This window comes from Onthophagus taurus, chromosome 1 (genome assembly GCF_036711975.1).
Source record: "Onthophagus taurus isolate NC chromosome 1, IU_Otau_3.0, whole genome shotgun sequence".
Lineage (NCBI taxonomy): Eukaryota > Metazoa > Arthropoda > Insecta > Coleoptera > Scarabaeidae > Onthophagus > Onthophagus taurus.
This window is the reverse complement of record NC_091966.1, coordinates 2592333-2607061: the sequence shown is the minus strand read 5'-3', so window position 1 is coordinate 2607061 and position 14729 is coordinate 2592333. Positions and strand designations below refer to the sequence as shown.

Genomic DNA, 14729 nt, shown 5'->3' with positions numbered 1-14729 from the left:
ATAGCGTCTCTATTAATATCTCGTTAATAAAGTAGATTCCAGGGCCTCGGTCGCAAGCGACCTTGGCGATCATCTCTTTAACGCTGTAAATTGTAGCTAGAATTGTACTAGAATTCTACTAGAATTGTAGTAATATTTCGTTAATCAAGAAATTCCAGAGCCTCGGCCGCAAACGACCTCGGCAATCTTTTGACAAAGATAAAACATCCCTACCTTGTCATAATTAACTATAGTATATTAAGGTAGTAAAATATATTTTATTAAATTTCGACAACTTAGAACTACTTAGACTACTTAGAACATTAAGTTAATAACTTTATGAATAAGAACTTTATGAAATAACACATTCTTAGAATGAATAGTGAGTTATAAGAAAGAATAATGTTTTTGGCTTCCCCAGCTGCCCCAAAATGTCGCATTGATGCCAATTGGAATCGTTATAGAATTCGTACCCCAAAATATAATTTTCATAAATATTTTACTCATTACAAAACATTTTTCAACTTGGAAGCAAAATTGAATCAAATCCATTTTAATTTCATCAATTAATTACTTAATATTAATTTTTTGATGTTATTAAATCCTGGTTATTCGATTTAAATTTTAAGCCAATTGGGGCAAATATAGTAATAACGAATTCAAGCGCGGCGGATCGTAAAAATTGTCCAAAATCCAATATCCACACCGGCTGCATTCCCAATTTCCGAAGTTACTGCGGCTGTTCCGCGTGGATTATGGATTCGTTGTGTATCGCGTCGGGTTCGGAGTCGTGCCGTTCCAGGCGAGGTTTCGAGCCAACGACCCGACTGGAACGGGACTCGTGGATGCGATTCCCGTCCAGATTTACATAACCGGGCAACTTTTGACAGCCGCAACTAATTTAACCGATTGCAGTACCGCAAAGCGGAAACTCAACGTCGACTCCGACCGGTTAAACTAAACTTCTACGAGAATTATACTATTTCCTTGTATTAGAATTTCACGAAACTATTACCATTAAACATCACAAACGTCCATTTAAATAAAACGATCGCTTTTATTAGCACTTTTAAATTTAAATTGAATCTGTTAGTTTTCAAATTCGCTTACCTTTTTAGTTTGGATAGTTGTATTAGTGTAAGAAATGATCTCCGGGGCACACCATCTTAATGGTATCGTTAACGTCATGTCGTAATAATCCTCCGGGTAAAAAGAGGAATTTAGGCCGTAATCGCCGAGTTTTAACGTCAGGTCTTTCGTTAGTTGACAATTTCTGGAGGCTAAATCCCTATAAAACGAAGAAAAAAGGAAATAACGAAAGGAAACTTTCAACAGGTGGAAAGTCCTTTTAAAGGATAACACCTGGTGTTATACTCACGGGTGGGGAACTTTTTGCTCGTGCAGGAATTTCAGGGCCTGCGTCAGCTGGTAACACCAAAGCAATGGCAGGTCCGTTGAGAGGAATTTTTCCTTTGTTGGCTTCATGGATCTCAGGTACTTTTTTAAATCTCCCTGGACAAATAAGAAATAAAAACAAAACAGGAATTTTAAATTTTTGATTTCATCAATTATGTACTTCTGTGCAATATTCTTGGAGAAGAAGTAATGGGGTGGTGTCTAGACACCTTCCCCAGAGTCTTAGGATGTTAGGATGGTATCCGTGTCTATATACATCGACGTCGTGAAGGAACATAACGCGTCCTTTGGGGGTGGCAGACGCGTTCAGAATTCTTACAACCACCGGCGTCCATTCCGGTTCACTAGGATCTTGATTTAGGCCTTGAGCCGTTCCCTCCACAACCTTTAAATAAAAAATATTAAGTAATAAGTCCATAAATAAATACAATAAAAGCTCGATAAAACGGATAAAAGTTCTAGTGTTAGTTTTACTTGTTATTCAGCGTTAGATTGTTTAAGCGTTTGTTCTTTTTTTTAAATAATTCAATGTTTTTTTAAATGAAATACATTTTTTGGTGTGAAAATCAAATATGGCGTTCATAAGAAAAAATAAACCTGATGATAGTTTCATGAAAACGAAACGTCGAAGAAAATTTCTAGTTGTGTCATGACATTTGTCATATAGAGTCGAAAAATAAAGAAGTTATAGGCAAAAAGCGAAAAAGCAATTTTTTTGTTTTCGGCCATATTTTAAAAACTAAAACGGCTAGATCCAAAAACTTAGTTGAAAAATGATGAGCTCTAAGATACGCAACTTTGCCCCATTTAACCATTTCTGTATCTCTTATGGTTTCTGAGATCCCAATGGTGGGGGTCGAATTTGAATTACCCTGTATATTTTTCATTGAACTAAAACACTAGATCTAGCAACAGTCGGGTTTAGCCGTGCGCCTCTTTTCTGTGGCATTACAACCCTTGTTGAAGCCTTCTCCTCGCTCATTTTCCGTATCCATTCGTCCCTCTCTGTTATCATCCTTTTCCAGTTTTTCACCCTCTGTCAACAGGTCTAGTTTCGCACTAGCAGTACGTGGCAATGTCTAATCTTCTGTAAATAGTACTAAGTCTTCTGCCAGTAGTATTTGGTCTTAAAGTAATATTGTCTAGTCTTCTACAAATAGTATCAAGTCGTTTGTAAGTAGTATATGGTTTTGAATTAGCAATGTCTAATCTTCTGCAAATAGTATCTAGTCTTCTGCAAACAGTATCTACTCTTGAATTAGCAGCAGTGTCTGGTTTTCTTCGGGATTAGCCATCTTAAGAGACATACAGCTAAACACGAATCTTGAATCAACCATGTCTAGTTTTCTGCAAATAGTATACAGTTTTCTGCCAGTAAGTCTTACATTCGGATTTAGCAGAGAGAGAAAACTTTCTAGTTCAAGGTTTAGTGTTAGTTCAAGTTTTGGTTTTTATTCAGCGTCAGGTTCTTGTAAATTTTTATTGAACTAAAGCTAGAATTAACACTAGACCTAGAACCAGAATCATTCGGGTTTAGCCATCTCTAGAGATGTGCGGCTAAACCCAAATGTTTCTAGTTCTAGGTCTAATGTTAGTTCTAATGGCAGTGTAACTGTAAAACTAGAACTAACACCACAGTATATATAACAGACAGTACTCTCACTCGGTTTGGCGGGAAGATATGCGCAGCCCTCATTACGCAGGCGAGCGGCCATTACGCTGGTTTAAATCTTGCTAATCGCCAGTGTGTCTGTGAGGTTTGTTTTTGTGCAGAGCCGTAACGACAAGTGTAAAGATTAAAATAAAATATCAAATATTATAAATAATGACGTTATTACTTATATAATATATAACTCAATAACTAATGTTTTTATCAGTTCAGAAATTTAATTGCGAATAACTTTTTTAATTTAATATTTTCGACGTTTTAAATATTTTTAATGCGGACCTGTTGTGTTTTATGCCAGAATAATGGCTTCGAGGTCATTGAAAATCAATTCGCCACATCAAACGTGCCGCCACTGAGTGAGAGTACTGTCTGTTATATATACTGTGCTAACACTATACGTAGAACTAGAATCATTCGGGTTTAGCCGTCTTTAGAGACGTGCGGCTAAACCCAAATGATTCTAGTTCTAGGTATAGTGTTAATTCTACATAGTAACAGTGCTAGTGTAAAACTAGAACTAACACTAGACCTAGAACTAGAAACATTCGGGTTTGAGTCTCCAGATTAGCAATGTCTAATCTTCTGTAAATAGTACCAAGTCTTCTGCTAGTAGTATTTGGTCTTTAAGTAATATTGTCTAGTCTTCTACAAATAGTATCAAGTCGTTTGCCAGTAGTATATGGTCTTGAATTAGCAATGTTTAATCTTCTGCAAATAGTATCTAGTCTTCTGCCAACAGTATCTGTTCTTGAATTAGCAATATCAAATATTTTGCCAATAGTAGCAAGTCTTCTGCCAGCAGTGTCTGGTTTTCTTCGGGATTAGCCATCTTAAGAGACGTACAGCTAAACCCGAATCTTGAATTAACCATGTCTAGTTTTCTGCAAATACTATCCAGTTTTCTGCCAGCAAGTCTTACATTAGGGTTTAGCAGTGAGAAAAAACCTAGTTCTACGTTTAGTGTTAGTTCAAGTTTTGGTTTTTATTCAGCGTCAGGTTCTTGTATATTTTTATTGAACTAATGCTAGAACTAACACTAGACCTAAAACTACAATCATTCGGGTTTAGCCATCTCTAGAGATGTCCCAACCCAACCCAAATGTTTTTAGTTTAGGTCTAATGTTAGTTCTGGTGACAGTGCAATTATAAAACTAGTTAGTTCTAGTTTTACACTATCACTAGAACTAACACTAGAACTAGAATCATTCGGGTTTAGCAGTCTTTAGAGACGTGCGGCTAAACCCAAATGACTCTAGTTCTAGGTCTAATGTTAGTTCTAGAAAGTAACAGTTCTAGTTTTAATTGTTATGCTATATTATTAGTATTAGTACTATTCTATAATGGAGACACTTTCTTCTCCATATTAATCCCTTATATCGAGGTTTTACTATAAATAAGACATTTCTTACCCGTCCAAACCATCCTTTTCCCAACTCCCGGATGTATTTCAGTCGTGTCCTGGGAAAATCTTTCTCCGAACCATCTGTCAAGAAGCAAAGTAAAATTCTAAATCCTTTTTCGCAAACCATAAGAAAAAACATCTTACCAAACCACGACGACACTTCGATGTCACCGTACTTAAAATCATCCGGAGTGCGATTCTGTAACGGAATAAACTTTAAAATATCAAGTTTTAAAGAACAATGTGGTGTCGAAAATCAAGATTAAAAAAGACAACACAAAAGCTTTTTGGCTAACGATAACAAAAATCTCCACCAAAAAGATCTTTTAAAAAAAATTGATAAAAATAAATTAAAAAAAAAAAGGAACTCTAAAAAATAGTGTTTTTGGTGCTTACTACAATCCTTTGATTGGCAAGAAATACGTTATTATTGTGGTGCGCGGGGGAAATCGGAGTGAAAATGGTGAACTCGCTGTTGGCGATGGGATTCGAGTGCCCGTGGTCCAAATTGCTGGCGACGGAAGCCGCCACGGGGCTGTCACGGAATTCCTTTACAGAAGGAAAAATCAAAATATTATTCCGATTTTAATCGCTGCAGCGTTTTAAACCACACACCACGTGTCAGTATCGTAAAACGTGACCCTTGTTGAATATTAAAATATTACAGAAGCGTGCAAAGTACAATAAAACATGCAAAAATTTATGCGTGGGACGACAACCGAAAATAAATGAGACAATTTTAAACTGAAAAAAATTGTTATTACGTCAGAAAGAGTTAATTTAAGAGTATTGGTGTTAAATATTTCATGCATTTCATTAATTAAAGTAATATGATTTTTTTTTTGCCATTATCACCGAAACAATTATTATTATTAAAAATAGAATTAACTTAACAATATCACTAGAACTAACACGAAACGTAGAAATAGAAAGTTAACTCTCTCTGCTAAACCCCAATGTAAGACCACACATTGCTGGCAGAAAACTTGATACAAGTTGCAGAAGATGAAATACTACTGGCAGAAGACTTGGTACTATTTGCAAAAAGCTATTGTAAATAGTTAATTCAATACCAAATACTGCTGGTAGTAGACTTGATACTATTTGTAGAAGATTAGATATTGCTAATGGAAAGCAATACACTATTTGCAGAAAACTTGATATCGCTAATGAAAGACCACATACTGCTAATAAGAGACTAGATACTGTTGACGACAAGGGTCCTTGTAATGCCAAAAAAAAAGAGAGAGATTTCTAATAGACCAGACACTATTTGCCAAATACTAGACATTACTAATTAACGATTAGATACTTAATAAGGACTCGGATGTAATTAAGTCTTAATGCAGATTTGCCTTGATTAAAACATGGTTATAACTGATACAGAGAAAATGTAGATTTTATATGAAATCCTTTCATGGTATGATAGAAATTTTCAAATCTACTATTACATTTGAGGCAGATTTACTGCATCTGACAAATCAAGAACATAATAGATATTTGATGCAAACTTTACAAATTTGATGCAAATTTAATAAGATCTGTAAGAAGATTTTGTGTAATCGTAAAGATCCGATAGAGGTATGATGTTATCTTAATGCAGTTGATAGAACATGGTTGAAAGTTAATGAAGAGATAATGTTGGGATTAGGCGGAGTTGTCTTGATACAAGGTTGATGAAGAATTGATGCAAATTTTACAAGTTAATAAACCAGAAGCTTTATAGTTATGTGTTTAGTGCGTCTTTCAGGACGGCTAAACACAAATGTTTCTAGTTGTAGGTCTAGTGTTAGTTCTAGTTTTAGTTCAATAAAAATATACAACAATCTAGTAATGAATAACAATTAAAACTAGAACTAACACTAGACCTAGAAGTAGAAAGTTTAGGGTTTGCCGTACGTCTTCAGACTTCCAAACTTTTAGGTCTTGTGTTAGTTCTAGTTTTAGTTTAATAAAAACTATCACTAGCACTATATCTAGAACTACCACAAGATCTAGAACTAGAAACATTCGGGTTTAGCCGTACTTCTCTTAAGACGGCTAAACCCAAATATTTCTAGTTCCAGTGTTAGTTCTAGTTTTAGTTTAATAAAAACTATCACTAACACTATATCTAGAACTACCACAAGATCTAGAACTAGAAATATTCGGGTATAGCCATACGCCACTTAAGACGGCTAAACGCAAATGTTTCTAGTTCTAGCGTTAGTTCGAGTTTTAGTTTAATAAAAACTATCACTAGCACTATATCTAGAACTATTAGAAAACCTAAATCTAGAAACATTCGGGTTTAGCTGTACGTCTCTTAGGACGGCTAAACCCAAATGTTTCTAGTTCTAGGTCTAGTGTTAGTCCTAGTTTTAGTTCAATAAACATATACAACAATCTAGTGATGAATAACAATTAAAACTAGAACTAACACTAGACCTAGAAGTAGAAACATTCGGGTTTAGCTGAACGTCTCTTAAGACGGTTAAACCCATCTAGTGTTAGCTCTAGTTACAGTGCAAGAGTAAAACTAGAACCAACACTATACCTAGAACTAGAATCATTCGGGTTTAGCCGTCTTAAGAGACATGCGGCTAAACCCAAATGATTCTAGTTCTAGATATAGTGTTAGTTCTACACAGTAACAGTACTAGTGTAAAACTAAAACTAACACTAGTCCTAGAACTAGAAACATTCGGGTGTAGCCATGCGTCTGAAGACTGAATGAATGGTCTTGAATTAACAATGTCTAATTTTCTGCCAGCCGTATTTGGCCTTGAATTAACAATCTGTAATATTCTACAAATAGTATCAAGCCTTCTGCCAATAGTATCTAGCCTTGAATTAACAATGTCTCATCTTCTATAAACAGTATCAAGTCTTTTGCCAGCAGTATTTGTTCTTGAATTAGCAATATCAAGTATTTTGCCAATAGTAGCAAGTCTTCTGCCAGCAGTATCTACTTTTCTTCAGGGTTAGCCATCTTAAAAGACGTACAGCTAAACCCGAATGTTTTTAATTCTATTTCTAGTGTTAGTTCTAGTTTTAATTGTTATTCAGCGCTAGATTATTGTATATTTCTAATGAATATAGGTTAAAAATACGTATTAGAAAAGTACGTATATTAAATTATATAGTAAAAGTCTAGTTCTAGGTCTAGCGTTAGTTCTAGTGACAGTGCAAGTGTAAAACTAGAACTAACACTATACCCAGAACTAGAATCATTCGGGTTTAGCCGTCTTTATAGACATGCGGCTAAACCCAAATGATTCTAGTTCTAGGTATAGTGTTAGTTCTACATAGTAACAGTGCTAATGTAACAGCACTAACACTAGATCTAGAACTATTTCCTTTATATGCTGGAATAACGATAATATCTGTTTTTTCTCTGATCATACGCAAATGTATTATAATTTATTATTATTTATTCAGATTTTAGTTTAGTGATATAGGCCATTTTGTAATTTCTTCTAACTAAATGATGCAAATATGTTAATTAAATAATAGATTCGTAGAACACTACTAAACGATGATTACATAGAACAAATACACCCAGACGAAAATTTCTTATGAACATTCCTTATCTTATTGACGAGAAAACAAAAAGACGAAAAAATGTGGCGTCAAAATAGACGTTTTCGTTCCTAGAAAATATTACGTAGTAACAATATCAACTACGAGAGGCGGTACAATCCAAAAATAAAATAGAGTTTAAAATAAATCCGCGAGTTTCAACACCCACCGAACGGCGCGCGTTAATTTTACTTATCGGCGATTTCCAAAAATATAATCTCCACCCGCTTTCCGACCGAACGAAAATATTTTCCGTATTAAACGGAAAATCACCGGCTGGAACTTGGGACCTCCCACTTTGGCTTTTCCGCCAACGTTTCGAGAATCTGTCTGTGCCGTCCTGACGCATCCTACCGTCGCGACGCTCGATTTGTTGCCAGCGTCAAATCGCGCTAGACGGGAGAATATTTATATTCGGTTTGAGGCCGAGGTCGATTTGAAAAACGTCTCGAAAAATATTAAGAAAATACAAGGATTGGCAGACAGGTTATGATGAAAAGAAAAAGAATTTGTATTTTTATGATTTTTTTTAAATCGTTGTGGAATTTACTACGACGAGAACCGTTTTATAAATTGTTCAAATTTAGTGCCAAGACAGAATTAAAGATAATATACAATTTATAATTCTAGGATACGATGAAAGTTATCACAAAAAAAATTATTTTAAGTTATTTACCAAAATCTATATCATCGAGCAACTCTCTTAGAACGCAACCCAGTGTGTAATCAATTTGTGTGTCTACATTTGCAAGATTATCAAAATGTAAGCTAATTTTAGCAATCAAAATGCTGCCACCAGAAATCCATATGCCTAGGATTTCGAAAAGGGTATTAGGTTATAGCCTCAGAATGAAAATAATATTTTTTTACAAGTAGTTCTGTGCTAGTAGTCTCAATCTTGAAAATTTGATGATCATTGTTGCTTAGGTTGGGTTCTTATTAGATTTGGTGAGGATGGAGATTTTGACAGTTACGGGGATGTTATAAGTCGAAGACTTGCACTACAACTATTCCCTTTATCTGCCGATATAATAGAACGATGATATCTGTTTTTTATCTGTCGTGCAACTTTCTGTCAAAGATATACAAATAACTAAACATAAAATAAGAACTGCGCTGAAACAACTACAAAGCAAAAAACAAAAAAGGGGGGAACATTGGTAGAAGAGGTACTGAGCATACTTCTTAACAAGTACCTTAACAATGGTAAGATTCCAGACACATGGCATAATATAACTAAAGGTTAAAACGCAAACGCTACACTTCAAGTCAAAACAAACGAAGATCTAGTAACCAATAAACTTCAAGTTAAGAAAGGCATACACCAAGGAGACAATATTTCCTCAAAACTCTTCAACTTAGTAGTTGAAAACATCTTCAAGTCACTATCATGAGAAACCAAAACATCAGTTATAATGATCAGCTATATTCAAGAACTGCCAAATATGCTAACACAAAAGTATAGCAACCAGAGGAGTGGGCCTAAAGATGATCTTTAGCAAAACCAGTACAAACAACTTCTTAACCAGTACCTTATAATAATGGTAAGATTCCAGACACATTGCATAATACAACTAAACATTAAAACGCAAACGCTACACTTCAAGTCAAAATAAACGAAGATCTAGTAACCAATAAACTTAATGTTAAAAAAGGCATGCGCCAAGGAGACAGTAGTTCCTCAAAACTCTTCAACTTGGTATCTGAAATTAGTGGAAAGCGTAGAGGAATGTATTTATATACAAGCCATCAGGATGGGCAAAAGAAATCGGACAGCTGAGATAAAGTGCAGAATACAACTTTGGTAAATTGAAACACATACTGAGAAACGGCGACATACCAATAAACCTGTGGAGATCTATAGACTGGAAACATGGCGATGATGGGTAAATCAGTTGAAGGTCATGCAGAGAGCACAAGATCGAGTTATGCCTGGTATCATCTTATAAGGATACTATAAGGAAATAGTCGTGGAGTTGAAGTGGCCAAGACAAGACCACGCTATATAAACAGCGAAGGTGTCATGCTGGCAGCCAAGAATGACAAATCGCAGTACGGGCAGACCCCCAAGAAGATGAATACATGACATAAAGAGAATTGCGAGGAGCAGATGACTTGAGGTGACCCAGGATAAAGAAACATGGAAATATATGAAAGAGGCGTTCGTCCAGGAGTCGATAATTGATGGCTATAGAGAAGAGAGAGAGAGAAAAATGTAAAATTTGTGAGATATAGGGAGGGGAGTTTCCAATTGGACTTGGAAAGTTGAACTTTGCAGTTGGACTGGGTGACTTTTTTGATATAGATGAATACTGCATAGTGTAGGCCTGTAGGGAAGAGATGAGGATCAATCTTTTTCAGAAAATCTACTGCATTGTTTATTATTTTGTTTCATTTTTTCTCATTTTTTCTTGCTTGCGTATTAAAGTTTACTCTATTTTCGAGATGTTAAAATTCACATTATTTTCCATCATTTTACCTCATCTTCCATGATTCAAATTGTATCAGAAATAAGATGTATTCCATCTCAACAACTTCAGTAAATATTTCTGTTTTCCCTTTAATCATCGTGTGTATTAATGAATGTGTAAATGATAGTCGTACTTTAACGATGAAAGATTGTATTTATGTTTTTCAGTTTCTACCGGTTTCGGCGTGTTAATGCCATCATCAGAAAACCGCGTTATACGATTTTATGTTTTTTTCTTATCATTCTATTTTATTTCCTTTTCTTCTAATCTCTTTTATATTGTTTCAATGTTCAACTTAACTTGTATTTGTTTCTGTTTAATACGTTTTATCTATTTTACACAATTATGAACGTTCTTTTATTTCTAGGATCGATTTTAGGCGCGAATATCTCTTGAGAGAGATATTCGTATAACGTGATTTCCTGAAGATGGCATTAACTCGCCGAAACCGGTAGAAACTGAAAAACATACAGCGATACAATAAACTCTACATAGGTACACCCAAGAAAATGATAATATCTCAGCTCCTGAAATGTAATTCAATGAATTTTTTAAACGAAGGATATTCGAAGTCTATAATATTATTTTAATACAAAGTCGAAACAGTTCGACTTGTGCTACGAAGTGAAGGCTACAACAGTAGATTTAGTCGCACGTCTCTCAAGACGGCTAAATCCGAATTGCTCTAGTTCTAGGTCTTGTGTTAGTTCTACTGATTGTGCTAAACTAGAACTAACACTAGATCTAGAACTAGAAAAATTCGGATTTAGCCGCACGTCTCTCAAGACTGCTAAACCCGAATTATTCTAATTCTAGGTCTTGTGTTAGTTCTAGTGATAGTGCAAAACTAGAACTAACACTAGATCTAGAACTAGAAAAATTCGGGCTTAATCGCACGTCTCTCAAGACGGCTAAACCCGAATTATTCTAGTTCTAGGTCTTGTGTTAGTTCTAGTGATAGTGCTAGTGTAAAACTAGAACTAACACTAGACCTAGAACTAAAAAGTATCGGGTTTAGCCGTGCGTCTTCAGACGCACGGCTAAACCCGAATGTTTCTAGTTCTAGGTCTAGTGTTAGTTCTAGTTTTAGTTCAATAAAAATATACAACATAGTGATATCTTATGCTAACTAGCGCTACTTACCACTGTCTCTAGAACTAACATTAGACCTAGAACTAGAAACATTCGGGCTTAATCGCACATATCTCAAGACTGCTAAACCCGAATTATTCTAGTTCTAGGTCTTCTGTTAGTTCTAGTGATAGTGCTAGTGTAAAACTAGAACATTAACACTAGAACTAGATACTTTCTAGTCCTTTTTATGTAAAATATGGAAATAATATGAACTTTTTACATGTTTTGTTAAAAAATTTCATTGAATTACATTTCGAGAACTGAATTATTATCATTTTCCGGGCTGTATGTAAAGTTTATTGTATCACTGTAAATAAAATCTTTCATCGTTAAAGTACGACTATCATTTACACATTCATTAACTTCAGTAAAGATACCATAAGGAAATAGTCTATATCAACAGCGAGGTGTAATGCTGGCAGCCAAGAATGACAAATCGCAGTACGAGGAGGTCCTCAAGAAGATGGATAGATGACATAAAGAGAATTGCGAGAACCATATGACTTGAGGTGGTCGAGGATAAAGAAACATGGAAATATATGAAAGAGGCGTTCGCCCAGGAATGGATAATTGATGGCTAAAGAGAGAGAAAAAGATAAGTCAAAGGATATATTGAAAATTTGTGAGATATAAGGAGGCGGGTTTCCAATTAGTTGGACTTGGTGGATTAATCTTTTTCAGATCTACTTAATTTTCTCTTTTTTTTTCTTGCATATTAAGGTTTACTCCATTTTCGAGATATTAAAATCCATATTATTTTCCATCATTTTAAGATCATCAATAAGATGTATATAAGGTTGAGATGCATTTAGTAAGATGATTATCATTAAGTTAACTCTGCATCCCAATTTCAAAAATTCAAGAAATGTTTGGTATAGAACGTGGAAAGGTGATAACCTAACTTTTCCAATTAAATCCCATATCGAATTTAAAGTTCATAAACTCCCTATTTTAAGCTGCACCCTTCGATTTCAGATTGGGTTTCAACCTCACACTAATAATTAATTCCAACTCATAATATCAAATGTTTTTTATGAAAACCTATTCATTCTTTGAAATTTACTAAAATAGTTAAAGCGTTCCAAATTCAGTTGCCAACAAAAGAATTTGGTTCGAAGCGGGAAATTTTAATCCGGTTTAGGGACGATGTCGATTGGAAAAAAGTCTGGTTTCTGAAAAATACAGTCGGTGGCGGAATGAAAAAGGGAAAATGAAAAAGGGATTTGCGACGTCGGGCGTCGTTACCGTAGCAACGTCTAGGTACCGCCGCCGCCGCTTCCATTGTTGGAAACGTACGAGAGTGGTTTGAAAGGAAATCCCTTGAATTCGAGAGAGCTTGGAAATACTTTTTTTGTAAAGACGGAGCGATGATCGACTTCGAGGGTTATTGACGTTGGGGGTGCTAATTTTAGATAATAAAAAAAACCGTTTACGTCAGCAGCTAATTGATGTTTTAATTAGTACTTTTGAGTAAATAGGCAAGAAAATATTGATGATGATGTCTTGAATGTAATATAGTAAATTTCATTAAACATTAACATTTCCTCTTGTTCTATTTTGGTAGTAGACGTAAATACGGTGCACCTGATAGTCATCTAACGGTCAATTTAAACTCGATTGAAAAGAGAGAGCGGTGTAGAGTAATTTTCGAACGGTCTGCACGGTCTGTCGGGTACATAGCGGCCAGATGAACGTGAATTACTCTTTAACCAGCCGGTATTGATTGGATTTCCTTTGTTGGACAAGTCGACGTCCATAGATAGTAGTACCCCTTGTTTGTATATCAACAAGGTGACACCAAAGAAAACCGCTACCACTCATTCAGGTCGATTTAATCCCATTTTTTCGAGTCATTTTCAAAATAGTTAACGAAATAATCAAAATCTAATTTTAAAGTATCGCAGACTACACGGTTTTCTTTGCGCAGCTGCCAAGAAAACTTTGAACTGTTAGTAAACAATCGGTATAGCGGAAGAACACGTGCAAAACACCATCAAGAGTTTACAACGCAAGCGTGATCAACGTTAAACACCAAACATAAACCCGCATGCTTTTTTTTTGCAGAACGTCACGCTATTATTATTGTATTACAGTAAAATTTCGATATAACGGATTAATATGAGGAAGGGAATATCCGTTATTGCCAAAAGTTCGTTATATGAAAAATTTTCTTAATTCTAGTTTTAATTTAATGAAAAATACACAACAATCTAACGATGAATAACAACTAAAATAAAAAGTAATACTAGCATTAGAATTAACACTGGAAGTAGAACTAAAAACATTAGAGTTTAGACGATAAAAAGATTCCGATGTTTCTAGTTTAGGTCTAGTGTTAGTTATAATGCTAGAGACAGTTTTGGTATTAGTTGTTCAGTTTAGTTAGGTTGTTGTATAATTTTATTGAATTAAAACTAGAACTAACACTAGACCTAGAAATATTTGGGTTTAGCTGTCTTGAAAGTTGCACGGCTGATGGTCTTGAAGTGGCCTTGAATTAACAATGTTTAGTCATTTGCAGAAAGTATCAAACTATCTGCCATCAGTATCTACTCTTGAATTAACAATCTCTAGTTTTCTGCCACCCCCGTCTGGTCTTCTGCCAGCAATATCTGGCCCTGAATTAAAAATCTGTAATCTTCTACAAATAGTATCAAGACATCTGCCAGCAGTATCTGATCTTCTTCGGGATTAGCCGTTTTAAGAGACATACAGCTGACCCGGATGTTTCTAGTTCTGAAGGGTAGGTCTGAAGACGCACGGCTAAACCCGCAACTTTCCAGTACTGGGTGTAGTGTTAGTTGTAAGTTTTAATTGTTATGCAGCGCTAGACCAAGAACTAGAATCATTCGGCTTTAGCCGTCTTAAGAGACGTACGGCTAAACCCAAATGTTTCTAGTTCTAGATTTAATGTTAGTTCTAGTGACAGTGCAAGAGTAAAACTAGAACTAACACTATACCTAGAACTAGAATCATTCGGGTTTAGCCGTCTTTAGAGACATGCGGCTAAACCCGAATGATTCTAGTTCTAGGTATAGTGTTAGTTCTAGTGACAGTGCAAGAGTTACTATGTAGAACTAACACTATACCCAGAACT

At 35.2% G+C, this 14729-nt stretch overlaps 1 protein-coding gene across 3 annotated transcripts in view; it reads right to left on the bottom strand.

Moving 5' to 3' along the window:
- Nucleotides 1–14729, bottom strand: part of LOC111423476 (uncharacterized) — a 76620-nt gene that overhangs the window by 21701 nt on the left and 40190 nt on the right. For 2 of the 3 annotated variants that reach the window (XM_023056715.2, XM_071194333.1), the window contains exons 3-8: nucleotides 4863–5015; nucleotides 4611–4665; nucleotides 4474–4547; nucleotides 1556–1780; nucleotides 1358–1491; nucleotides 1090–1267 (exon numbers count right to left, since the gene is read on the bottom strand). In XM_023056715.2, the coding sequence (XP_022912483.2) occupies nucleotides 1090–1267; nucleotides 1358–1491; nucleotides 1556–1780; nucleotides 4474–4547; nucleotides 4611–4665; nucleotides 4863–5015 (819 nt within the window). The remainder of the gene's footprint in view (nucleotides 1–1089; nucleotides 1268–1357; nucleotides 1492–1555; nucleotides 1781–4473; nucleotides 4548–4610; nucleotides 4666–4862; nucleotides 5016–14729) is intronic. The other variant, XM_023056734.2, reaches the window with a different exon arrangement.